We start from the raw sequence: 27,693 nt of genomic DNA, 5'->3' as shown, positions 1-27,693 counted from the left end.
GGACATACACGGGAAAAAAATCTTAGCGCAGACTACTGACTTTGTGACGCATGTGTGTGTGTGTGAAGAGCGGTGGGACAGCGATCGGCGTACGACGGTGTGCGTGTGTGTGCATGTGTGAAGAGCGGTTACGGCCTTCATAGGTGCTGCTCGCTAACAGCACTTGCCCCTACAGTCTGTTAAGGCTATATGGGGGATCTTTGTGAAGAGCGGTGGGACAGCGATCGGCGTACCACGCTGTGCGTGTGTGTGGGTGGCTTTAATCAGCATAGGCACCCGTAAATAAATAATTAAACAGAGGGACGTTTGACTTTCACCGCGAGCGCGCAGAGATTAATTAATTAAGTGCTTACCGAGCGCGTGCAGAGATTAATTAATTAATTGCTTACCCAGCGCGTGCATATTAAACTACCCTACTACGGCTGCCCGCACCCACGCGCGTGGGTGGTCGCGCGCGTGGGTGGGGGGGTCACGTGGGTGGGGGAGGGCCGTCCAGCGCCCGTTGGCTGTTGACACAACGGCTTAGTATAAATAAATCATTAACTCTGAGCAGCCGCCAGCGGCGAGTGGGGGGGGGGTGGAGGGGTGCTGATGTCACCCCACCCGCTCGCGGGGGAGGGGGGAGGGGGGAGGGGAAGATCAGCCCCCCCCCCACCTAGTGGGGAGTGGGGAGGGGGAGATCAGTCCCCCCCCACCTAATGGGGAGTGTGGAGGGGGGCATTAGCCCCCCACAGATGGAACCAGGGGGGTCGGTGTGTAAATGAGACCGGCGTTCCCTTTGAGAGTGGCTCACATCTCTTCAGGACACGTGAGCGACTCGATCGGGATGAGCTTTCTTGTGCTCGGGAGTTTGTTAAAAGATCTTCACGGCGACGTGGAAACGCTCCCCGTAGAGGCTTCACAGCTCTTGGGATTCTCCTCCTGCAAGCTGAACACAACAGCAGCCTCCATCTGTCACGCACCGGGGCTGTGGGTGGGGCTGTGGGCGGGGCTGTGGGTGGGGGCGGAGCCTTGAGGGGCGGGGCTTTGTGGGGTAGTGAGTGTGTGTGGAGTGTGACCTCTGTGGAGGAGGAGGCTCGTGAAGGACGCTGCTGCTGCTGGGTAGTTGGAGGCAGTCGCCCTCCAACAACAACGAAGGGTGGAGAAGCGACGCTCAGAACAACGAGCGGAGTGCCGGGTGGCTAAAGCACAGCAGGTTGGCACAGTAGGGGGCACAGGTGGTGCATCAGCCACTCATCTCGGTCACCCGTGGCACCTGCTGGGTCTGCCCCGTGACCTCCTGCCAGCGGGCGTTCGACACACCACGTGACTGCCTCAATGTGCACCTAGCCTGGCACAAGCGTCGTGGTGACGTCACGTTGTGTAGTGTGAGGCTGTGTGTGTGGTGTGAGGCTGTGTGTGTGTAGTGTGAGGCTGTGTGTGGTGTGAGGCTGTGTGTAGTGTGAGGCTGTGTGTGTGTGGTGTGAGGCTGTGTGTAGTGTGAGGCTGTGTGTGTGTAGTGTGAGGCTGTGTGTGGTGTGGGCTGTGTAGTGTGAGGCTGTGTGTGTAGTGTGAGGCTGTGTGTGTGGTGTGAGGCTGTGTGTAGTGTGAGGCTGTGTGTGTGTAGTGTGAGGCTGTGTGTGTACTGTGAGGCTGTGTGTAGTGTGAGGCTGTGTGTGTGGTGTGAGGCGTGTGTTACCCTGGCTTGCCCTGGCTTGCCCCGGCAACGTCACGGGGTGTGTCTCGTGACTGCTGCTGCTGCCACCACAACACGCTTAGGGCTTTAAGGCTTTTCTGTTTATTATTAATCTGTCATTTTCCATGATTAGTCTGTGGTTTTCATTATTAATCTGTCATTGTTCATTATGAGTCTGTCATTAATCTGTCATTTTTCATTATTAACCTAATTTGTGTTTATTATTAATCTGTCATTTTTCATTATTAACCTAATTTTTGTTTATTATTAATCTGTCATTTTACGATGGCAAAAACGTGGTAGTCACGGAGACATTTGTCATCAGTGTTGTGAGTAGCCCGCAGTGAGAGCACGACTACACACACACAGACATACACACACACACAGACACACAGGTTGTGTGTGTGTGTGGGGTGAGGTTGCACAAGAGACACACACACAGACAGACACAGACACACAGAGACACACACACAGGTTGTGTGTGTCTGTGTGTGTGTGTCTCTTGTGCAACCTCACCCCACACACACAGGTTGTGTGTGTGGGGTGAGGTTGCACCACAGACACACACACACAGAGACACAGACACACACAGACACACACACACAGACACAGAGGTGGTTGTGTGTGTGGGGTGAGGTTGCACCAGAGACACACACACACAGACACACACACAGCCACACAGAGAGACACACACACAGACACATAGAGGTTGTGTGTGTGTGGGGGGTGAGGTTGCACCAGAGACACACACACAGACACACACAGACACACACAGAGACACACAGACACACACAGACTCACAGAGACACACACACAAACACACACACAGACACACACAGGTTATTGTGTGTGTATGTGTGGGGTAAGGTTGCACCAGAGACACACACAGACACACACACACAGAGACACAGGTTGTTGTGTGTGTGTTTGTGTGTGTGTGTCTGTGTCTGTGTGTATCTGTGTTTGTGTGTCTGTGTGTGTGTCTGTGTGTGTGTGTCTGTGTGTGTGTCTGTGTGTGTGTCTCTGTGTGTGTGTATGTGTGTGTGTCTCTGTGTGTCTGTATGTGTCTGTCTGTGTGTGTGTGTTAAGGTTGCACCATGTCGAGCCCATTGAAGCTGATCGTGAGCGCCGATTCCAACCGTGGGGGGCGGCGCTACATGGAGGACATCACAGAGGTGGGCGGAGTCTCTGTGTGTGTGTGTCTGTGTGTGTGTGTCTGTGTGTCTCTGTGTGTGTCTGTGTGTGTCTCTGTGTGTGTGTCTCTGTGTGTGTGTCTCTGTGTGTGTGTCTCTGTGTGTGTGTCTGTGTGTGTCTCTGTGTGTCTCTGTGTTTGTCTGTGTGTGTGTCTCTGTGTGTGTGTCTGTGTGTGTGTGTCTCTGTGTGTGTCTCTGTGTGTGTGTCTCTGTGTGTGTGTCTCTGTGTGTGTCTGTGTGTGTGTCTGTGTGTGTATCTGTGTGTGTTTCTGTGTGTGTGTCTGTGTGTGTCTGTGTGTGTGTGTCTGTGTGTGTGTCTGTGTGTGTGTCTCTGTGTGTGTGTCTGTGTGTGTCTCTGTGTTTCTCTGTGTGTGTCTGTGTGTGTCTGTGTGTCTCTGTGTGTCTCTGTGTGTGTCTGTGTGTATGTGTGTCTCTGTGTGTCTGTGTGTGTCTCTGTGTGTGTCTCTGTGTGTGTCTGTGTGTGTGTCTGTGTGTGTGTCTGTGTGTGTGTCTGTGTGTGTGTCTGTGTGTGTGTCTGTGTGTGTGTCTGTGTGTCTGTGTGTGTCTGTGTGTGTGTGTCTCTGTGTGTGTCTGTGTGTGTGTGTCTCTGTGTGTTTGGGGAGCGATAGTGTAGCGGTTAGCGCGCTGCACTATGAACCTGGCGACCCCGAGTTCGATTCCCGCTCACGGCCAACGCCCAGTGGCGATTATCTGAACCGGTCCTGGGCCTCCCCCTAGGTCGATTCGGCCTCAAACGAGTACCCGGTGCGGTGCGTGAACATCGCCACCGGGGAGACAAAGGCGGCCGGGCGTGGTGCCGGCCACCCACCCCCTCGTGTGCCCTCGCGGCCATCGCTGGCGCCGCTCGCTAACGGCACTCGCCTCTACGGTCCGCCAAGGCTGCACGGGGGATCTTTGTCCTCTTTGTCCGCCGGGTCGCCGGTCGAGGCCTAGGACCGACCCACAATGCACCGCTCGCGTCACGTGACGTTCCCCTCGCCGCCCCGTGCCCGCAGGTCTCCACCGAGGGCGACGGGGACGCCATCTTCCTGGCCGTGTTCGACGGCCACGGCGGCCCCCAGGCCGCTCGATTCGCCCGCCGCTGCCTCTGGCCCTCGATCCGCGCCCAGCCCGGGCTGTGGGGCGCCGCCGACCCCGTGGGAGTTTGCCACGCCATCCGTGACGGCTTTCTAGCGTGCCAGCGCGCCATGCGGGAGGAGCTGGGTGGGTCTCACGCGTGCTGCGCTATACACTACACTATACACTACTATACTATACTATACACTACACTATACACTACTATACACTACTATATACACTACTATACTATACACTACTATACTATACACTACACTACTATACACTACTATATACACTACACTATACACTACACTATACACTACACTATACACTACTATACACTACACTATACACTACTATACACTACACTATAGACTACACTACTATACACTACACTATACACTACACTATACACTACACTACTATACACTACACTATATACTACACTATACACTACACTATACACTACACTACTATACATTACTATACACTACACTATACACTACACTACTATACACTACTATACACTACACTATACACTACTATACACTACTATGCACTACACTACTATACACTACACTATACACTACACTATACACTACTATACACTACTATACACTACACTATACACTACACTATACACTACTATACACTACTATGCACTACACTACTATACACTATACTATACACTACACTACTATACACTACACTACTATACACTACACTATACACTACACTATACACTACACTATACACTACTATACACTACTATACACTACACTATACACTACACTATACACTACTATACACTACACTACACTATATACTACACACTACACTACACACTACATTACACTATACACTACACTATACACTACACTAAATTAACGTTTTGTTCCACCATTTGAACCTCGTTTGCCTGTAGCACAATATGATAAAAAAAAATTTAACCCTTTCATCTGGCAACAAAACTGACACCATTTTTTTCGTGTACAAGGAGTCATTGTTTGTGCATTGAGCACAATACCTGCGGTCGGAATGCAAACACAAAACACACAGCTCTGATAATGCATTGGCGGTGGAATTGATAAGTCCACACCCGAGACAGCTTCCCTTAGAGCCTCGTCTCACACATGACGTCTCACACGCGGTGTTAGACCAGATGATGATGATGACGTCTCACACTTGCGGTGTTAGACCAGGTGATGATGACGTCTCACACGCGGTGTTAGACCAGATGATGATGACGTCTCACACTTGCGGTGTTAGACCAGGTGATGATGACGTCTCACACTTGCGGTGTTAGACCAGGTGATGATGACGTCTCACACTTGCGGTGTTAGACCAGGTGATGATGACGTCTCACACACGCGGTGTTAGACCAGATGATGATGTCTCACACGCTGTGTTAGACCAGGTGATGACGACGTCTCACACTTGCGGTGTTAGACCAGGTGATGATGACGTCTCACACTTGCGGTGTTAGACCAGATGATGATGACGTCTCACACGTGGTGTTAGACCAGATGATGATGATGACGTCTCACACTTGCGGTGTTAGACCAGATGATGATGACGTCTCACACTTGCGGCGTTAGACCAGATGATGATGATGACGTCACACACTTGCGGCGTTAGACCAGGTGATGATGACGTCTCACACTTGCGGTGTTAGACCAGGTGATGATGACGTCCTCCACACGCAGTGTTAGATCAGATGATGATGATGTCTCACACTTGCGGTGTTAGACCAGGTGATGATGACGTCTCACACACGCAGTGTTAGACCAGGTGATGATGACGTCTCACACAGGCGGTGTTAGACCAGGTGATGATGACGTCTCACGCTTGCGGTGTTAGACCAGATGATGATGATGACGTCTCACACTTGCGGTGTTAGACCAGGTGATGATGACGTCTCACACTTGCGGTGTTAGACCAGGTGATGATGTCATACACACGGTGTTAGACCATATGATGATGACGTCTCACACTTGCGGTGTTAGACCAGGTGATGATGACGTCTCACACTTGCGGTGTTAGACCAGGTGATGATGACGTCTCACACACGCGGTGTTAGACCAGATGATGATGACGTCTCACACGCTGTGTTAGACCAGGTGATGACGACGTCTCACACTTGCAGTGTTAGACCAGGTGATGATGACGTCTCACACTTGCGGTGTTAGACCAGATGATGATGACGTCTCACACGTGGTGTTAGACCAGATGATGATGATGACGTCTCACACTTGCGGTGTTAGACCAGGTGATGATGACGTCTCACACTTGCGGTGTTAGACCAGATGATGATGACGTCTCACACTTGCGGTGTTAGACCAGGTGATGATGACGTCTCACACTTGCGGTGTTAGACCAGGTGACGATGACGTCTCACACTTGCGGTGTTAGACCAGGTGATGATGACGTCACACACTTGCGGTGTTAGACCAGGTGATGATGACGTCTCACACTTGCGGTGTTAGACCAGGTGATGATGACGTCTCACACTTGCGGTGTTAAAGCAGATGATGATGACGTCTCACACTTGCGGTGTTAGACCAGATGATGATGACATCTCACACGCGGTGTTAGACCAGATGATGATGATGACGTCTCACACTTGCGGTGTTAGACCAGATGATGATGACGTCTCACACTTGCGGCGTTAGACCAGATGATGATGATGACGTCACACACTTGCGGCGTTAGACCAGGTGATGATGACGTCTCACACTTGCGGTGTTAGACCAGGTGATGATGACGTCTCACAAACGCAGTGTTAGACCAGATGATGATGATGTCTCACACTTGCGGTGTTAGACCAGGTGATGATGACGTCTCACACACGCAGTGTTAGACCAGGTGATGATGACGTCTCACACAGGCGGTGTTAGACCAGGTGATGATGTCTCACGCTTGCGGTGTTAGACCAGATGATGATGATGTCTCACACTTGCGGTGTTAGACCAGGTGATGATGACGTCTCACACTTGCGGTGTTAGACCAGGTGATGACGTCACACACACGGTGTTAGACCATATGATGATGACGTCTCACACTTGCGGTGTTAGACCAGGTGATGATGACGTCTCACACTTGCGGTGTTAGACCAGATGATGATGACGTCTCACACTTGCGGTGTTAGACCAGGTGATGATTACGCCAAAAGGCGCAACGTTTTGTTGTGTGATTGGGGCCAAATGTAGCTGATAGAGGCAAAATAAACATTGAAATTGGTTTAATTTGTGGATCAGGGAAGGCTCTAAGAAAAGCCGTCTCGGGTGTGGACCAATCAAATTCAAGGACAGTCCCAATATTATTATCAGAGTTGTCTCTTTTGTTTGCATTTTGACTGCTTGTGTTGTGGTTATTGCAAACATGATGCCTTGAATAAAGGTGTCAGTTTTTCTGCCAGTTAAAAGGGTAAAACCTATTACTATATCTTGTTACTGGCAAAGGAGGTCTCATAATGAATTTGATCTTCTCCGATGGATGCTGCTTGATAGCGGAGAGTGAAGAAACGTGAGTGTGGCTGATGCTGTCTGAAGTTACTTAGGAAATAACGAAGAGCAAAGAGAAGTGGTAGAGTTACCAATAAATTGATCAGAGTCTAATTTTATTTTGTCTCAATGTAATGGCAGGGAATATTGACAGAAATAATGTCATCAAACACTTCGCTGCATTTCACTGTAGCACTGCATTAATGGCAGTGAATGTTGCACAATAAATTTATTTCACCCATGGCTAATGTGTAAGAAATTCTCGCAACATTTTTCATATTTGATATATTTTTGTTCAATAACATTGAAAATTGTAAAACGTTTCAAAATACCAAAAAACTTTTACAATTTAATTTTTGTTATAACAAATTTAATAACATAAAATTCCGAGCAACAATTGTCCATCTTACCTTCCAGAGGTTTTTTGGCACACCACCCACCCACTCAATCACTCACCCACCCACCCACTCACACAGTCACTCACCCACTCAGTCACTAACCCACCCACACAGTCACTCACCCACCCACCCACTCAATCACTCACCCACCCACCCACTCAGTCACTAACCCACTCAGTCACTCACCCACCTATTCAGTCACTCACCCACCCACTCAATCACTCACCCACCCACCCACTCACACAGTCACTCACCCACTCAGTCACTCACCCACCCACACAGTCACTCACCCACTCAGTCACTCACCCACCCACTCAGTCACTCACCCATCCACCCACCCACTCACACAGTCACTCACCCACTAATTCACCCACCCACTCAATCACTCACCCACCCACTCACTCACACAGTCACTCACCCACTCAGTCACTCACTCACCCACCCACCCACACAGTCACTAACCCACTCAGTCACTCACCCACCCACTCAATCACTCACCCACCCACCCACTCACACAGTCACTCACCCACCCACCCACTCAATCACTCACCCACCCACTCAGTCACTAACCCACTCAGTCACTCACCCACCTACTCAGTCACTCACCCACCCACCCACTCACACAGTCACTCACCCACTCAGTCACTCACCCACCCACTCAATTACTCACCCACCCACTCACACAGTCACTCAATCACCCACCTACCCACCCACTCAGTCACTCACCCACACCTCTGTCTAACCCCCCCCCCCTACAGTTAACTGGCCGCGCACACCGCAGGGCCATCCCAGCACCGCAGGCACCACGGCTTGCTGCTGCCTCATCAGGGGCGGTGACGAGCTCTACGTCGCCCACGTGGGAGACTCGCGAGCCGTCATCGCCCAGCGGCACCCCCGGGGGGGGGGCACCCCCGCCGACGGACCCCCCCCCCCTTCAATGCACCCCGTCTATTCATTGGCCCCCCCTTCCTCACTGCGACCCATTTATTCAGCGGGCCCCCCTTCTTCCTTGCGCCCCATTTATTCAGCGGACCCCCCTTCGGACATGGGCCCCCCTTCTGTGAAGGCCCACCTAGCCTGGGACGGAACCCCACCTACGCATGGCCAAGTTGTGGCGGACTTCATAGCGCCCATCGGCCAAGCCGTGGCAACACCGCAACCACCGCCACTGTCACAACCACCACAACTACAACCACAACCACCACTGTCACAACCACCACAACCACCACCACCACTGTCACAACCACCACCACCACTGTCACAACCACCACCACTGTCACAACCACCACCACCACCACGGCCACCACTGTCACAACCACCACCACCACCACTGTCACAACCACCACCACCACCACCACGGCCACCACCACTGTCACAACCACCACCACCACTGTCACAACCACCACCACCACCGCTGTCACAACCACCACCACCACTGTCACAACCACCGCCACCACCACGGCCACCACTGTCACAACCACCACCACTACAACCACCGCCACGGCCACCACTGTCACAACCACCACCACCACTGTCACAACCACCACCACCACCACTGTCACAACCACCACCACCACCACTGTCACAACCACCGCCACCACCACGGCCACCACTGTCACAACCACCACCACCACCGCCCCGGCAGGAGGTGGACAAGGAGGAGGTGGTGGACGAGGTGGAGGAGGAGGTGGACGAGGTGGTGGACGAGATGGAAGAGGAGGAGGTGGACAAGGAGGTGGTGGTGGACAAGGAGGTGGACAAGGTGGTGGAGGTGGACGAGGTGGTGGAGGAGGTGGACGAGGTGGTGGATGAGGAGGTGGACGAGGTGGAGGAGGAGGTGGTGGACGAGGTGGTGGACGAGGTGGTGCCGCTACTTGCCGTGGCGTTGACGCGCGACCACAAGCCGGAGGATCCAGTGGAGAGGGAACGCATCGAGAGGCTGGGCGGGCGGTAAGACATTCGTGTGTATGTGTGTGTGTGCCTATGATACCATCAGTAGGCCTGGGCTCTGGGTCGTTCTTCGTGCTTTTGGAGTACCTGACCCTCTGCTCACGATCATTAAGGACCTTCATGATGGTGAGCGGGCCCGGGTAAAACTACGTGGCCGGGAGTCAGAGCCATTCCCTGTACACCTTGGGGTGCGACAGGGATGTCCTCTGGCTCCCACATTATTTAACATCTATTTTGACCGCGTAGTTCGTGAAGCCTTCAGTAGCTGTACCGGGGGAATCTTCATATGGTACAGATATAATGGGAGGCTGATCGATGCCCGGGTGCGGTCAAAGGATGGCTCCCTATTGCTCAACCACGTTATGTATGCTGATGATTTGGTAATAGCTGCTCATTCAGAGGAGGAATTGGAGACGCTGCTGCTGAGACTGGAGCGTGCCACTAAGAGGTGGGGCCTTACCATCAGCCCCACCAAAACTAAGCACCTGCCTGGGTATTTTGTACCATCGGACACTCCACCCTCACAACTCCCAATTGGTGATGGGGCAGTTGTGGAGAGAGTGGAGAGTTTCCCATACCTGGGCAGTGTGCTTATGACTGGCTCCAGTTTAACAGCAGAGGTCTCACTCCGAATCAGTCGAGCGGCAATATCTTTTCATCGGTTGCGTAACGTGTGGAAGCTACCTGGTCTGTCGCTCCACACTAAGCTTCAGGTCTTCTCGGCCACGGTCATTCCCTCCCTTCTCTACGCTTGCGAAACGTGGACCCCCCTAATGAAACATATTCGCCGGTTAGAAACATTTAGGCTGGCCTGCCTACGATCCATCCTGGGTTTAACCAGACTGGATTGTGTGAGGAGCTCACAAATCCTTGAAAGATCTGGGCAAGGTCCCATCGGTGAGCTCCTCCGGCGGGCAAGGCTGCGATGGCTGGGTCATGTAGCCCGCATGCCCAGCCAACGCATGCCGAAACAGCTTTTGTTCAGCCGGATTGAGGGGGCTAAGTGGGCACGGCACGGGCTAGAGAAGAGATGGAGTGATGTGGTACAGGAGGACGTGGAGCTGAGTGGACTTGCCGATGACTTGTACCAGCGGTGTCAAGATCGGCCTCTGTGGAGGAGGCTCGTGAAGGATGCTACTGGGCAGTTGGAGGCAGTCGCCCTCCAACAACAACGGAGGGCGGAGGAGCGACGCTCAGAACAACGAGCGGAGCGCCGGGTGGCTAAAGCACAGCAGGTTGGCACAGTAGGGGGCACAGGTGGTGCATCAGCCAGTCATCTCAGTCAGTCGACCCGTGGCACCTGGGTCTGCCCCGTGACCTCCTGCCAGCGGGCGTTCGACACTTCACGTGGCCTCAGGGTGCACATAGCCTGGCACAAGCGTCGTGGTGACGTCACCGCCACTTAGTGGCGAATGGCGGTTGTTGTTGTTGTTGTGTGTATGTGGAGCCAGGAGATTGAATATCTACCCTCGGGGCTCCTCCAGAAACAACGAAAAACCACTACGGGTGGCCACGTGGAATGTTCGAACGCTCACTGCGGAGGAGAGGCTGCCACTCCTCTGTCGGGAGCTGGACCGGTACCGCCTGGATCTATGTGGCATTCAGGAGATCCGGTGGACCGGCTCTGGCTCCTGCCACCATGAGGGGTGGACAGTCCTATACTCGGGGCAGCAGACTGCTAAACAACAGGGTGTGGCTCTTCTTTTGAACAAAATAATGAAGGGGGCGTGGGAGCGTGGCGGTGAGGTGTGAGAAGCTGTAAGTCCCAGGCTACTTTGGGCTCGCCTTCCCATCAACCGGAGGCGAGGAATGGTGGTCGTGGTTACTTATGCCCCCACCGAAGATGAACATCCGTGGAGGGATGCAGGCAAAGCCGATGAGTCAGATGCCTTCTATGACCTGTCACAGGTGCTGGCTAAAGTGGGCCCTCGGGATAGAGTCATCATGTTGGGTGACTTCAATGCCCGAGTTGGTCATGATACTGGCACCTGGTCTGGAGTGATTGGAGAGCATGGGCCAGATCAGCTCAATAACAACGGTAGGAGGCTACTAGATTTTTGTGCAGCCCATGGGCTTGTAATTTCCAACACGCTGTTCCGGCATCGGCGCATCCACACAACATCATGGATGCATGCCGGGTCCAAGCAAGAACATCTGCTGGACTACCTAGTGACGGACCAGCGGATGCGAGCCCATGTCCTTGACACCAGGACCTACCATGGAGCTGATCTGCCCTCTGACCATCGACTAGTCATCTGTAAGATGCGCCTGCCATTCTTCCACTCTGGTGGTGGGTGTACACCCAGGACCCCATTACAACCTAAAGTGGCCTGGTCTCAGTTATTTGATGAAAGTTGCAAGCGAGAATTTCATCATCGCTTGCGGCTGGGATTGGCATCGTCCCCGACTCCTCCTGATGTCGAGGGTAAATGGGCGAGGTTTAGGACTGTGGCTCATGTAGCTGCAATGGCTGCTTTGGGTACGCGGTCCAGACCTCCCCAGAGACCCTGGCTGACAGAGGAGGTGTTCAGGATGGTTGAGAAAAAGCGACAGGCCCACTGTCATCGGCTACAGAATCCCACGTCAGAGAATGAGGAGGCTTACCGCAGCCTTCGCTCGGAAGTTCGGAGAGCCGTGAGGCGCTGCAAGGATGGGTGGTGGTCGCGGGTTGCTGAGGAGATGGAGTCTGCATCAGTGGCCCGGGATCACAAATCTCTATTTAACTCCATCAAAAAAGTAACCTGCAGCGCCACACCTATTACCATCATTAGGGGGAAAAACGGTGATCCAATCTCCGACCCCCAGGAACAGGTTTACAGATTTGCTGAGCATTTCTGTGAGGTCTTGGGGGAGGGAAAATCCCTCAGCCAGGAAAACATCGTGGCACAAAGGGAAGATGACCCTGCTGAGGCTGCGGTGCCTCAAATATTGGAAGAAGTCACCCCCTGTGAGTGGCTGGCTGAGGTGCCATCTGTTGAGGAAGTACTGAAGGCGATCCGGAGTCTGAGATCAGGAAAGGCAGCGGGCAGAGATGATCTCCCAAGCGAAATGCTGAGGGAGGGCGGCGTTTGTGCACAGACTGCCCTATATGACATCATAACAACAGTCTGGACCACTGGACGGGTTCCGCAGGATTGGAAGGATGCCCTGGTGGTCCCCCTTTTTAAGAAGGGGGACCGCACAGACTGTAACAACTACAGAGGCATCTCACTCCTCAGTGTGCCGGGAAAGGTCCTGGCAAGGATTATTCAACATCGCCTTGCCAGGCACGCTGAGGAGTGGCTTGCGGAGCCCCAATGCGGTTTCAGGAAAGGGCGGTCCTGCACAGATGCCATATTTTCTGTCCGTCTGCTACAGCAGAGGTGTAGGGAATTCCAAAAATACCTACTTTTCTGCTTTCTTGACCTGGTCAAGGCCTATGATACCATCAGTAGGCCTGGGCTCTGGGTTGTTCTTCGTGCTTTTGGAGTACCTGACCCTCTGCTCAAGATCATTAAGGACCTTCATGATGATGAGCGGGCCCGGGTAAAACTACGTGGCCGGGAGTCAGAGCCATTCCCTGTACACCTTGGGGTGCGACAGGGATGTCCTCTGGCTCCCACATTATTTAACATCTATTTTGACCACGTAGTTCGTGAAGCCTTCAATAGCTGTACCGGGGGAATCTCCATATGGTACAGATATAATGGGAGGCTGATCGATGCCCGGGTGCGGTCAAGGGATGGCTCCCTATTGCTCAACCACGTTATGTCTGCTGATTTGGTAATAGCTGCTCATTCAGAGGAGGAGTTGGAGACGCTGCTGCTGAGACTGGAGCGTGCCACTAAGAGGTGGGGCCTTACCATCAGCCGCACCAAAACTAAGCACCTGCCTGGGTATTTTGTACCATCGGACACTCCACCCCCACAACTCCCAATCGGTGATGCGGCAGTTATGGAGATTGTGGAGAGTTTCCCATACCTGGGCAGTGTGCTTATGACCGGCTCCAGTTTAACAGCAGAGGTCTCACTCGAATCAGTCGAGCGGCAATATCTTTTCATCGGTTGCGTAACGCTGTGTGGAAGCTACCTGGTCTGTCGCTCCGCACTAAGCTTCAGGTCTTCTCGGCCACGGTCAATCCCTCCCTTCTATACGCTTGCGAAACATGGACCCCCCTAATGGAACATCTTTGCCGGTTAGAAACATTTAGGCTGGCCTGCCTACGATCCATCCTGGGTTTAACCAGACTGGATTGTGTGAGGAGCTCACAAATCCTTGAAAGATCTGGGCAAGGTCCCATCGGTGAGCTCCTCCGGTGGGCAAGGCTGCGATGGCTGGGTCATGTAGCCCGCATGCCCAGCCACCTCATGCCGAAACAGCTTTTGTTCGGCCAGATTGAGGGGGCTAAGCGGGCGCAGCACGGGCTAGAGAAGAGATGGAGTGATGTGGTACAGGAGGACGTGGAGCTGAGTGGACTTGCCGATGACTGGTACCAGCGGTGTCAAGATCGGCCTCTGTGGAGGAGGCTCGTGAAGGACGCTACTGGGCAGTTGGAGGCAGTCGCCCACCAACAACAACGGAGGGCAGAGGAGCGACGCTCACAACAACGAGCGGAGCGCCGGGTGGCTAAAGCACAGCAGGTTGGCACAGTAGGGGGCACAGGTGCTGCATCAGCCAGTCATCTCAGTCAGTCGACCCGTGGCACCTGGGTCTGCCCCGTGACCTCCTGCCAGCGGGCGTTCGACACTTCACGTGGCCTCAGGGTGAACATAGCCTGGCACAAGCGTCGTGGTGACGTCACCGCCACTTAATGGCGAATGGCGGTTGTTGTTGTTCTTGTGTATGTGTGTGTATGTGTGTGTGTGTATGTGTGTGTGTATGTGTGTATGTGTGTGTATGTGTGTGTGTCTGTGTGTGTATGTGTGTGTCTGTGTGTCTGTGCGTGTGTGTGTATGTGTGTCTGTGTGTGTTTATGTGTATAATACCCAGGCACCTGCCTGGGTATTTTGTACCATCGGACACTCCACCCCCACAACTCGCAATCGGTGATGGGGCAGTTGTGGAGAGAGTGGAGAGTTTCCCATACCTGGGCAGTGTGCTTATGACCGGCTCCAGTTTAACAGCAGAGGTCTCACTCCGAATCAGTCCAGCAACAATATCTTTTCATCGGTTGTGTAACGCTGTGTGGAAGCTACCTGGTCTGTCGCTCCACAGTAAGCTTCAGGTCTTCTCGGCCACGGTCATTCCCTCCCTTCTCTACGCTTGCGAAACGTGGACCCCCCTAATGAAACATATTCGCCGGTTAGAAACATTTAGGCTGGCCTGCCTACGATCCATCCTGGGTTTAACCAGACTGGATTGTGTGAGGAGCTCACAAATCCTTGAAAGATCTGGGCAAGGTCCCATCGGTGAGCTCCTCCGGCGGGCAAGGCTGCGATGGCTGGGTCATGTAGCCCGCATGCCCAGCCACCGCATGCCAAAACAGCTTTTGTTCGGCCGGATTGAGGGGGCTAAACGAGCGCGGCACGGGCTAGAGAAGAGATGGAGTGATGTGGTACAGGAGGACGTGGAGCTGAGTGGACTTGCCGATGACTGGTGCCAGCGGTGTCAAGATCGGCCTCTGTGGAGGAGGCTTGTGAAGGACGCTTCTGGGCAGTTGGAGGCAGTCGCCCTCCAACAACAACGGAGGGCGGAGGAGCGACGCTCACAACAATGAGCGGAACGCCGGGTGGCTAAAGCACAGCAGGTTGCCACAGTAGGGGGCACAGGTGGTGCATCAGCCAGTCGTCTCAGTCAGTCGACCCGTGGCACCTGGGTCTGCCCCGTGACCTCCTGCCCGCGGGCGTTCGAGACTTCACGTGGTCTCAGGGTGCACATAGCCTGGCACAAGCGTCGTGGTGACGTCACTGCCACTTAGTGGCGAATGGCGGTTGTTGTTGTGTGTGTGTATATATGTGTGTGTGTGTGTATGTGTGTATGGGTGTATGGGGAGGAGTAGTGTAGTGGTTTGCGCGCTGTGCTACGAACCTGATGACCCGGGTTCGATTCCCGCTCACAGCCAACACCAGTCACGATTATCTGAACCGGTCCAGGGCCTCCCCTAGGTCGACTAAGCCTCAAATGAATACCTGGTGCGGTGTGTAAACATCGCCACTAGGGATACAAAGGCGGCCGGGCGTGGTGCTGGGCACCCACCCCCTCGTGTACCTTTCCGGCATTCGTAGGTGCTGCTCGCTAACAGCACTTGCCCCTACAGTCTGTTACAGGCTACACGGGGGATCTTTGTCTTTGTGTGTGCTCGCTAACAGCACTTGCCCCTACAGTCTGTTACAGGCTACACAGAGGATCTTTGTCTTTGTGTGTGCTCGCTAACAGCACTTGCCCCTACAGTCTGTTAAAGGTTACACGGGGGATCTTTGTCTTTGTGTGTGCTCGCTAACAGCACTTGCCCGTACAGTCTGTTAAGGCTACACGGGGGATCTTTGTCTTTGTGTGTCTGCCCACCAGGGTGATGAGGAAGCCAGGGGGGCCTTGCTGTGTGGCCTGGAGGAGGCCCCTTGTGGCTCACTGCGGCCCTGGGCAGCAAAGCTCAGCCACGGAGGACATCCCCTTCCTGGCCGTGTCACGCTCCCTCGGTACACACACACACACCTACACACACACCTACACACACACACACCTACACACACACACAGCTACACACACACCTACACAACAACAACAACAACCGCCATTCGCCACTAAGTGGCGGTGACGTCACCACGACGCTTGTGCCAGGCTATGTGCACCCTGAGGCCACGTGAAGTGTCGAACGCCCGCTGGCAGGAGGTCACGGGGCAGACCCAGGTGCCACGGGTCGACTGACTGAGATGACTGGCTGATGCACCACCTGTGCCCCCTACTGTGCCAACCTGCTGTGCTTTAGCCACCCGGCGCTCCGCTCGTTGTTCTGAGCGTCGCTCCTCCGCCCTCCGTTGTTGTTGGAGGGCGACTACCTCCAACTGCCCAGTAGCATCCTTCACGAGCCTCCTCCACAGAGGCCGATCTTGACACCGCTGGTACCAGTAATCGGCAAGTCCACTCAGCTCCACGTCCTCCTGTACCACATCACTCTATCTCTTCTCTAGCCCGTGCCGCGCTCGTTTAGCCCCCTCAATCCGGCCGAACAAAAGCTGTTTCGGCATGCGGTGGCTAGGCATGCGGGCTACATGACCCAGCCATCACAGCCTTGCCCGCCGGAAGAGCTCACCGATGGTGCCTTGCCCAGATCTTTCAAGGATTTGTGAGCTCCTCACACAATCCAGCCTGGTTAAACCCAGGATGGATCGTAGGCAGGCCAGCCTAAATGTTTCACACCGGCGAAGATGTTCCATTAGGGGGGTCCACGTTTCGCAAGCGTAGAGATGGGAGGGAATGACCGTGGCCGAGAAGACTTGACGCTTAGTGCGGAGCGACAGACTAGGTAGCTTCCACACAGCGTTACGCAACCGATCAAAAGATATTGCCGCTCGACTGATTCGGAGTGAGACCTCTGCTGTTAAACTGGAGCCGGTCATAAGCACACTGCCCAGGTATGGGAAACTCTCCACTCTCTCCACAACTGCCCCATCACCGATTGGGAGTTGTGGGGGTGGAGTGTCCGATGGTACAAAATACCCAGGCAGGTGCTTAGTTTTGGTGGGGCTGATGCTAAAGCCCCACCTCTTAGTGGCACGCTCCAGTCTCAGCAGCAGCGTCTCCAACTCCTCCTCTGAATGAGCAGCTATTACCAAATCATCAGCATACATGACGTGGTTGAGCAATAGGGAGCCATCCCTTGACCGCACCCGGGCATCGATCAGCCTACCATTATATATGTACCATATGGAGAGTCCCCCGGTACAGCTATTGAAGGCTTCACGAACTACATGGTCAAAATAGATGTTAAATAATGTGGGAGCCAGAGGACATCCCTGTCGCACCCCAAGGTGTACAGGGAATGGCTCTGACTCCCGGCCACGTAGTTTTACCCGGGCCCGCTCACCATCATGAAGGTCCTTAATGATCGTGAGCAGAGGGTCAGGTACTCCAAAAGCACGAAGAACAACCCAGAGCCCAGGTCTACTGATGGTATCATAGGCCTTGACCAGGTCAAGAAAGCAGATATGTAGGTCTTTTTGGAATTCCCTACAACTCTGCTGTAGCAGACGGACAGAAAATATGGCATCTTTGCAGGACCGCCCTTTCCTGAAACCGCATTGGGGCTCCGCAAGCCTCTCCTCAGCGTGCCTGGCAAGGCGATGTTGAATAATCCTTGCCAGGACCTTTCCCGGCACACTGAGGAGTGAGATGCCCCTGTAGTTGTTACAGTCCTGCGGAACCCGTCCAGTGGTCCAGACTGTTGTTATGATGTCATATAGGGCAGTCTGTGCACAAACGCCGCCCTCCCTCAGCATTTCGCTTGGGAGATCATCTCTGCCCGCTGCCTTTCCTGGTCTCAGACTCCGGATGGCCTTCAGTACTTCCTCAACAGATGGCACTTCAGCCAGCCACTCACAGGGGGTGACTTCTTCCAATATTTGAGGCACCGCAGCCTCAGCAGGGTCATCCTCACTTTGTGCCACGATATTTTCCCGGCTGAGGGATTTTCCCTCCCCCAGGACCTCACAGAAATGCTCAGCAAATCTGCAAACCTGTTCCTGGGGGTCGAAGATTGGGTCACCGTTTTTTCCCCTAATGATGGTAATAGGTGTTGCGCTGCAAATTACTTTTTGGATGGAGTTAAATAGAGATTTGTGATCACGGGCCACTGAGGCAGACTCCATCTCCTCAGCAACCCGCGACCACCACCCATCCTTGCAGCACCTCATGGCTCTCCGAACCTCCGAGCGAAGGCTGCGGTAAGCCTCCTCATTCTCTGACGTGGGATTCTGTAACCGATGACAGTGGGCCTGTCGTTTTTTCTCAACCATCCTGAACACCTCCTCTGTCAGCCAGGGTCTCTGGGGAGGTCTGGACCGCGTACCCAAAGCAGCCATTGCAGCTGCATGAGTCACAGTCCTAAACCTCGCCCATTTACCCTCGACATCAGGAGGAGTCGGGGACGATGCCAATCCCAGCCGCAAGCGATGATGAAATTCTCGCTTGCAACTTTCATCAGATAACTGAGACCAGGCCACTTTAGGTTGGAATGGGGTCCTGGGTGTACACCCACCACCGGAGTTGAAGAATAGCAGACACATCTTACAGATGACTAGTCGGATGGTCAGAAGGCAGATCAGCTCCACGGTAGGTCCTGGTGTCAAGGACATGGGCTAGCATCCGCTGGTCCGTCACTATGTAGTCCAGCAGATGTTCTTGCTTGGACCCGGCATGCATCCATGATGTTGTGTGGATGCGCCGATGCCGGAACAGCGTGTTGGTAATTACTAGCCCATGGGTTGCACAAAAATCTAGCAGCCTTCTACCGTTGTTATTGAGCTGATCTAGCCCATGCCCTCCAATCACTCCAGACCAGGTGCCAGTATCATGACCAACTCGGGCATTTAAGTCACCCAACATGATGACTCTATCCCGAGGGGCCACTTTAGCCAGCACCTGTGACAGGAGGTCATAGAAGGCATCTGACTCATCGGCTTTGCCTGCATCCCTCCACGGATGTTCATCTTCGGTGGGGGCATAAGTAACCACGACCACCATTCCTCGCCTCCAGTTGATGGGAAGGCGAGCCCAAAGTAGCCTGGGACTTACAGCTTCCCACACCTCACCGCCATGTTCCCAGGCCCCATTATTCTTTTGTTCAAAAGAAGAGCCACACCCTGTTGTTTGGCAGTCTGCTGCCCCGAGTAGAGGACTGTCCACCCCTCATAGTGGCAGGAGCCAGAGCCGGTCCACCGGACCTCCTGAATGTCACATAGATCCAGGCGGTACCGGTCCAGCTCCCGACAGAGGAGTGGCAGCCTCTCCTCCGCAGTGAGTGTTCGAACATTCCACGTGGCCACCCGTAGTGGTTTTTCGTTGTTTCTGGAGGAGCCCCGAGGGTAGATATTCAATCTCCTGGCTCCGCCAATTGGGGTTTGGCCAGGAGACGTCATAGACGCCTGGCCTCCCGGGGCCTCCGGCACAAGCTTATTAGTTATATATTCTTAATTCGTGGTTTAGTGGTAATTAATTGAAGGTGGAGGGGTTACCAGCCCCTCACATCCATCCAGAGCCCCCGTTTAGCCCCTGTGGTGGACACATATGCCATGAGGGGAGGAGCCAATCAAAATTGGACCTCCCCCCACAGCACTGTCCACGACAGAGTTGCCCGTCCGGCACACACACCTACACACACACCTACACACACCTACACACACACCTATACACACACCTACACACACCTACACACACCTACACACACACCTACACACACACCTACACACACACCCCTACACACACACACCTACACACACACCTACACATACACCTACACACACCTACACACACACCTACACACACACCTATACACACCCGTGGCACCTCCTGGCGACCTCCTGCCAGCGGGCATTCGACACTTCATCTGGCGTTAAAAGTGCACGTAGCCTGGCACAGGCGCCCTGGTTATGTCATCGCCACCTAGTGGCGAATGGCGGTTGTTGTGAAACGTGTGTTCATGTATATGTGTGTGTACGCGTAGGTGTGTTTACGTGTGTGTTTACGAGTGTGTGTACGCGTGTGTACGTGTGTGTGTGTACGTGTGTGTGTGTACGTGTGTGTGTACGTGTGTGTACGTGTGTGTGTACGTGTGTGTACGTGTGTGTGTACATGTGTGTGTACGTGTGTGCGTGTGTACGTGTGTGTGTACGTGTGTCCGTGTGTGTACGTGTCCGTGTGTGTGTGTACGTGTGTGTGTGTGTACGTGTGTGTACGTGTGTGTACGTGTGTGTGTGTGTACGTGTGTAAGTGTGTGTGTACGTGTGTGTGTGTACATGTGTGTGTGTACGTGTGTGTGTGTACGTGTGTGCGTACGTGTGTACGTGTGTGTGTGTGTACGTGTGTGTGTGTGTACGTGTGTGTGTGTACGTGTGTGTGTGTGTACGTGTGTGTGTACGTGTGTGTGTGTACGTGTGTGTGTACGTGTGTGTGTACGTGTGTGTACGTGTGTGTGTGTGTACGTGTGTGAGTGTGTACGTGTGTGAGTGTGTACGTGTGTGTGTGTACGTGTGTGTGTACGTGTGTGTGTGTACGTGTGTGTGTACGTGTGTGTGAGTGTGTACGTGTGTGAGTGTGTACGTGTGTGAGTACGTGTGTGTGTGTACGTGTGTGTGTGTGGTACGTGTGTGTGTGTACGTGTGTACGTGTGTGTGTGTTGGCGATATCCCACAGGGGACCTCTGGAGCTACGACTTTGCGAGCGCCCAGTTTGTGGTCTCCCCCGAGCCGGACGTCAGCGCCTACAGGCTGGACCCAGGGCACCACCGCTACCTGGTGCTGGCCACCGACGGAGTCTGGGATGTCCTCACGCCCACAGAGGCCGTGGCGCTCTGTCATCGGGCGGACGCACAGCAGCAGCAGCGAGCACGGGCACGTCTACATACACACACACACGTCTACATACACACAAACGTCTACATACACACACACACGTCTACATACATACACACACACACGTCTACATACACACACACACACACGTCTACATACACACACACACACGTCTACATACACACACACACACGTCTACATACACACACACACACACGTCTACATACACACACACGTCTACATACACACACGTCTACATACACACACACACGTTTACACACACACTATACACACACACACGTCTACATACACTCACACACGTCTACATACACGCACACACGTCTACATACACACACACGTCTACATACACACACACGTCTACATACACACACGTCTACACACACACACACGTCTACATACACACAACAACAACCGCCATTCGCCACTAAGTGGCGGTGACGTCACCACGACGCTTGTGCCAGGCTATGTGCACCCTGAGGCCACGTGAAGTGTCGAACGCCCGCTGGCAGGAGGTCACGGGGCAGACCCAGGTGCCACAGGTCGACTGACTGAGATGACTGGCTGATGCACCACCTGTGCCCCCTACTGTGCCAACCTGCTGTGCTTTAGCCACCCGGCGCTCCGCTCGTTGTTCTGAGCGTCGCTCCTCCGCCCTCCGTTGTTGTTGGAGGGCGACTGCCTCCAACTGCCCAGTAGCATCCTTCACGAGCCTCCTCCACAGAGGCCGATCTTGACACCGCTGGTACCAGTCATCGGCAAGTCCACTCAGCTCCACGTCCTCCTGTACCACATCACTCCATCTCTTCTCTAGCCCGTGCCGCGCCCGCTTAGCCCGCTCAATCTGGCCAAACAAAAGCTGTTTCGGCATGCGGTGGCTGGGCATGCGGGCTACATGACCCAGCCATCGCAGCCTTGCCTGCCGGAGGAGCTCACCGATGGGACCCTGCCCAGATCTTTCAAGGATTTGTGAGCACCTCACACAATCCAGTCTGGTTAAACCCAGGATGGATCGTAGGCAGGCCAGCCTAAATGTTTCCAACCGGCGAGAGAAGGGAGGGAATGACCGTGGCCGAGAAGACCTGAAGCTTAGTGCGGAGCGAGAGACCAGGTAGCTTCCACACAGCGTTACGCAACCGATGAAAAGATATTGCCGCTCGACTGATTCGGAGTGAGACCTCTGCTGTTAAACTGGAGCCAGTCATAAGCACACTGCCCAGGTATGGGAAACTCTCCACTCTCTCCACAACTGCCCCATCACCGATTGGGAGTTGTGGGGGTGGAGTGTCCGATGGTACAAAATACCCAGGCAGGTGCTTAGTTTTGGTGGGGCTGATGGTAAGGCCCCACCTCTTAGTGGCACGCTCCAGTCTCAGCAGCAGCGTCTCCAACTCCTCCTCTGACTGAGCAGCTATTACCAAATCATCAGCATACATAACGTGGTTGAGCAATAGGGAGCCATCCCTTGACCGCACCCGGGCATCGATTAGCCTCCCATTATATCTGTACCATATGGAGATTCCCCCGGTACAGCTATTGAAGGCTTCACGAACTACGTGGTCAAAATATATGTTAAATAATGTGGGAGCCAGAGGACATCCCTGCCGCACCCCAAGGTGTGCAGGGAATGGCTCTGACTCCCGGCCACGTAGTTTTACCCGGGCCCGCTCACTATCATGAAGGTCCTTAATGATCGTGAGCAGAGGGTCAGGTACTCCAAAAGCACGAAGAACGACCCAGAGCCCAGGCCTACTGATGGTATCATAGGCCTTGACCAGGTCAATAAAGCAGAGATGTAGGTCTTGTTGGAATTCCCTACACCTCTGCTGTAGCAGACGGACAGAAAAATGGCATCTGTGCAGGACCGCCCTTTCCTGAAACCGCATTGGGGTTCCGCAAGCCTCTCCTCAGCGTGCCTGGCAAGGCGATGTTGAATAATCCTTGCCAGGACCTTTCCCGGCACACTGAGGAGTGAGATGCCCCTGTAGTTGTTACAGTCTGTGCGGTCCCCCTTCTTAAAAAGGGGGACCACCAGGGCATACTTCCAATCCTGCGGAACCCGTCCAGTGGTCCAGACACACACACACATATACACACACACGTCTACATACACACACACACGTCTACATACACACACACGTCAACATACACTCACACACGTCTACATACACACACACACGTCTACATACACACACACACGTCTACATACACACACACGTCTACATACACACACACACGTCTACATACACACACACACGTTTACATACACACACACGTCTACATACACACACACACTATATACACACACACACACGTCTACATACACACACACACACGTCTACATACACACACACACGTCTACACACACACACACACACGTCTACACACACACACACACGTCTACATACACGCACACACGTCTACATACACACACACATATACACACACGTCTACATACACACACACACGTCTACATACACACACACGTCTACATACACACACACACACACGTATATATACACACACACGTCTACACACACACACACGTCTACATACACACACACACGTCTACATACACACACACGTCTACCACACACACGTCTACATGCACACACACACACTATACATACACACACTATATACACACACACACACGTCTACACACACACACGTCTACATGCACACACACGTCTACATACACACACACACGTCTGCATACACACACACGTCTACACACACACACGTCTACATGCACACACACGTCTACATACACACACACACGTCTGCATACACACACACGTCTACATACACACACACACACATATACACACACACGTCTACATACACACACACACGTCTACATACACACACACACACGTCTACACACACACACGTCTACATACACACACACACGTCTACATACACACAAACACGTCTACACACACACACACACGTCTACATACACACACACACGTCTACATACACACACACACATATACACACACGTCTACATACACACACGTCTACATACACACACACAATATACACACACACACACACGTCTACATACACACACACACGTCTACATACACACACGTCTACATGCACACACACACACTATGTCTACACACACACGTCTACATATACACACACGTCTACACACACACGTCTACGCACACACACGTCTACGCACACACACTATATACATACACACACACACGTCTACATGCACTTACACGTCTCATCCTGCAGGCCAGCGGCGGTGGTGCCGGTGGTTGTGCTGCTGGTGGTGCCGGTGGTTGTGCTGGTGGTGGTGCCGGTGGTTGTGCTGGTGGTGCTGCCGGTGGTTGTGCTGCTGGTGGTTCCGGTGGTTGTGCTGGTGGTGCTGCCGGTGGTTGTGCCGGTGGTTGTGCTGCTGGTGGTGCTGGTTGTTGTGCCGGTGGTGCCAGCAGCAGCAGCAGCAACAGCAGCAGCAGCAGCGGTGTAGACCTGACGCTGGCGCAGGCGCTGGTGGCGGAGGCGCTGTCCCGCTGGCACCGGCTCGGCACCAAGGCCGACAACGTGAGCGCCGTGGTGGCGCGGCTGTGCCCGTCGGCGGCGTCGCCGGCGCCCCGGCTCGGTGCCGACGGCGCCGCCGGCGCCGAGCTCGTTGCCGGCGGAGGAGGAATGGTCGCTGGTGGTGGTGGTGGTGGCGCTGTCCGTGCGTCAGCCCTGGCCAGGAGTGGAACCGAGGTTCTACGAGGGCCGGGCACCGAGGAGCTACCCAGCAACAACAGCAGCAGCAGCAACAACAACAGCAGCAGCAGCGGCAACAGCAGCAGTGGGAAGTTCACTCCACTGCTGGCTGACCTGGTGAGGGCACCGTCACGATGCGTGGTGTGTGTGTGTGTACGTGTGTATGTGTGTGCGTGTGTACGTGTGTTTGTGTGTATGTGTATTTGTGTGCGTGTGTGTGTGTTTGTGTGTATGTGTGCGTGTTTGTGTGTGTGTACGTGTGTACGTGTGCGTGCGTGTGCGTGTGTGTGTGCGTGTACGTGTGTTTGTGTGTATGTGTGTACGTGTGTGTGTTTGTGTGTATGTGTGCGTGTTTGTGTGTGTGTGTGTATATGTGTTTATGTGTGTTTGTGTGTATGTGTGCGTGTTTGTGTGTGTACGTGTGTGTGTGTGTATATGTGTTTGTGTGTGTATGTGTGTTTGTGTGTATGTGTGTGTGTTTGTGTGTACGTGTGTGTGTGCGTGTGTGTGTGGATGTGTACGTGTGTGTGTACGTGTGTTTGTGTGTATGTGTGTTTGTGTGTAAGTGTGCGTGTGTTTGTCTGTCCAGCGAAACGATCCCCTACCTCATTGGTGTCGGACGGTAATGCTGTGACTCTGTGTGTGGTGAGTCTATGGGTCTCTGTGTGTGGTGAGTCTATGGGTCTCTGTGTGTGGTGAGTCTATGGGTCTCTGTGTGTGGTGAGTCTATGAGTCTCTGTGTGTGGTGAATCTATGGGTCTCTGTGTGTGGTGAGTCTATGGGTCTCTGTGTGTGGTGAGTCTATGGGTCTCTGTGTGTGGTGAGTCTATGAGTCTCTGTGTGTGGTGAGTCTGTGGGTCTCTGTGTGTGGTGAGTCTATGGGTCTCTGTGTGTGGTGAGTCTATGGGTCTCTGTGTGTGGTGAGTCTATGGGTATCTGTGTGTGGTGAGTATATGGGTCTCTATGTGTGGTGAGTCTATGGGTCTCTGTGTGTGGTGAGTCTATGGGTCTCTGTGTGGTGAGTCTATGGGTCTCTGTGTGTGGTGAGTCTATGGGTCTCTGTGTGTGGTGAGTCTATGGGTCTCTGTGTGTGGTGAGTCTATGGGTCTCTGTGTGTGGTGAGTCTATGGGTCTCTATGTGTGGTGAGTCTATGGGTCTCTGTGTGTGGGTAACTCCCCACCCCCTCCCTTTCCAGGGCTGCAGCCAGGAGGAGATTCCCAGCAAGCGCAGCCGCAGGAGCGGCCCTCACGAGGGCACCGCCTCAGACTAGCACCTCAGACTAGCGCCTCAGACTAGTACCTCAGACTAGCGCCTCAGACTAGCACCTCAGACTAGCACCTCAGACTAGCACCTCAGACTGGCGCCTCAGACTAGCACCTCAGACTGGCGCCTCAGACTAGCGCCTCAGACTAGCGCCTCAGACTAGTGCCTCAGACTAGTGCCTCAGACTAGCACCTCAGACTGGTGCCTCAGACTAGCACCTCAGACTAGCGCCTCAGACTAGCGCCTCAGACTGGCGCCTCAGACTAGCGCCTCAGACTAGCGCCTCAGACTGGCGCCTCAGACTAGCGCCTCAGACTAGCGCCTCAGACTAGCGGGGACCCTGGTAGAGGGACCCCGGTAGAGGGACCCTGGTAGAGGGACCCCGGTAGAGGGACCCCGGTAGAGGGACCCCGGTAGTGGGACCCTGGTAGAGGGACCCCGGTAGAGAGACCCCGGTAGAGGGACCCCGGTAGAGGGACCCCGGTAGAGGGACCCCGGTAGTGGGACCCTGGTAGAGGGACCCCAGTAGAGGGACCCTGGTAGAGGGACCCCGGTAGAGGGACCCTGGTAGAGGGACCCTGGTAGTGGGACCCTGGTAGAGGGACCCTGGTAGGGGGACCCCGGTAGAGGGACCCTGGTAGTGGGTCCCCCTCGTCCGCGTGCCGCTCTAGTCACGTCCCGGTCGTTGGCGGCGATGGCGACGACGTCGCGAGTGAAGGTTTTGTTTTTGGCGTGAGGGAGAGCTTCCCAGGTCCTGGGGGGCTGTCCCCCGCCCTCCTCCCCCCCCCCCTCCGGTTGCCGTAGCCCCCCACGAAACTCTTTAGTCAGACGCGGCGGCGGTGTGGACGACGACGGTGGCGAAGGTGGCGAAGGTGATTCACGCGAACACGGAGGAGGGCGATGATGGGTGGTGGCGGCGTCTCTCTCCAGGGCGATGTCTCGTCTCTCTCTGGGCGTGCGATCCGCACGGCTAGCGCATCGATGTTAGGGGGTTTGATCGGCGTGTGTGTCTGTGTGTCTGTGTCACTGTGTGTGTGTCTATGTGTCTGTGTGTGTCTGTGTGTGTGTCTGTGTGTGTGTCTGTGTGTGTGTCTGTGTGTGTCTGTGTGTGTGTCTGTGTGTGTGTCTGTGTGTGTCTGTGTGTGTGTCTGTGTGTGTCTGTGTGTGTGTCTGTGTGTCTGTGTGTGTGTCTGTGTGTCTGTGTGTGTGTCTGTCTGTGTGTATGTGTCTGTCTGTGTGTGTGTGTCTGTCTGTGTGTCTGTGTGTGTGTCTGTGTGTGTGTGTCACTGTGTCTGTGTGTGTGTCTGTGTGTGTGTCTGTGTGTGTCTGTGCGTACGCTTGTTTGTTAATTGTTTTAAATAAGTATTAAATAGTTGTTGACGATTTTGCAGCGT

The 27,693-nt window shown here is 53.9% G+C and overlaps 2 protein-coding genes across 2 annotated transcripts; both read left to right on the top strand.

Annotated features, from left to right (window-relative positions):
* The first annotated feature begins 1,436 nt into the window (after nt 1-1,436).
* On the top strand, nt 1,437-7,477 carry LOC142916544 (protein phosphatase 1D-like). The gene is made up of 4 exons (XM_076061666.1): nt 1,437-2,004; nt 2,765-2,850; nt 3,885-4,092; nt 7,458-7,477. Exons 2-4 carry the CDS (start codon nt 2,773-2,775, stop codon nt 7,475-7,477), a joined length of 306 nt encoding a protein of 101 aa, XP_075917781.1. The 5' UTR covers nt 1,437-2,004; nt 2,765-2,772.
* A 1,756-nt stretch (nt 7,478-9,233) lies between these two features.
* Nucleotides 9,234-26,341, top strand: LOC142916543 (uncharacterized). The gene is made up of 5 exons (XM_076061664.1): nt 9,234-9,799; nt 16,286-16,413; nt 21,125-21,321; nt 24,553-25,152; nt 26,232-26,341. The coding sequence occupies exons 1-5, from the start codon at nt 9,558-9,560 to the stop codon at nt 26,304-26,306; spliced, it is 1,242 nt and encodes a 413-aa protein (XP_075917779.1). The 5' UTR covers nt 9,234-9,557; the 3' UTR covers nt 26,307-26,341.
* The last annotated feature ends 1,352 nt before the right edge of the window (nt 26,342-27,693 follow it).

Source organism: Petromyzon marinus, unplaced genomic scaffold (genome assembly GCF_048934315.1).
Source record: "Petromyzon marinus isolate PM22_M1 ecotype Great Lakes invasive population unplaced genomic scaffold, UKy_Petmar_22M1.pri1.0 PM_G_Scaffold_4, whole genome shotgun sequence".
Classification (NCBI taxonomy): domain Eukaryota; kingdom Metazoa; phylum Chordata; class Hyperoartia; order Petromyzontiformes; family Petromyzontidae; genus Petromyzon; species Petromyzon marinus.
The sequence above is the reverse complement of the archived record's forward strand: the minus strand, read 5'-3'. Positions and strand labels throughout refer to the sequence as shown.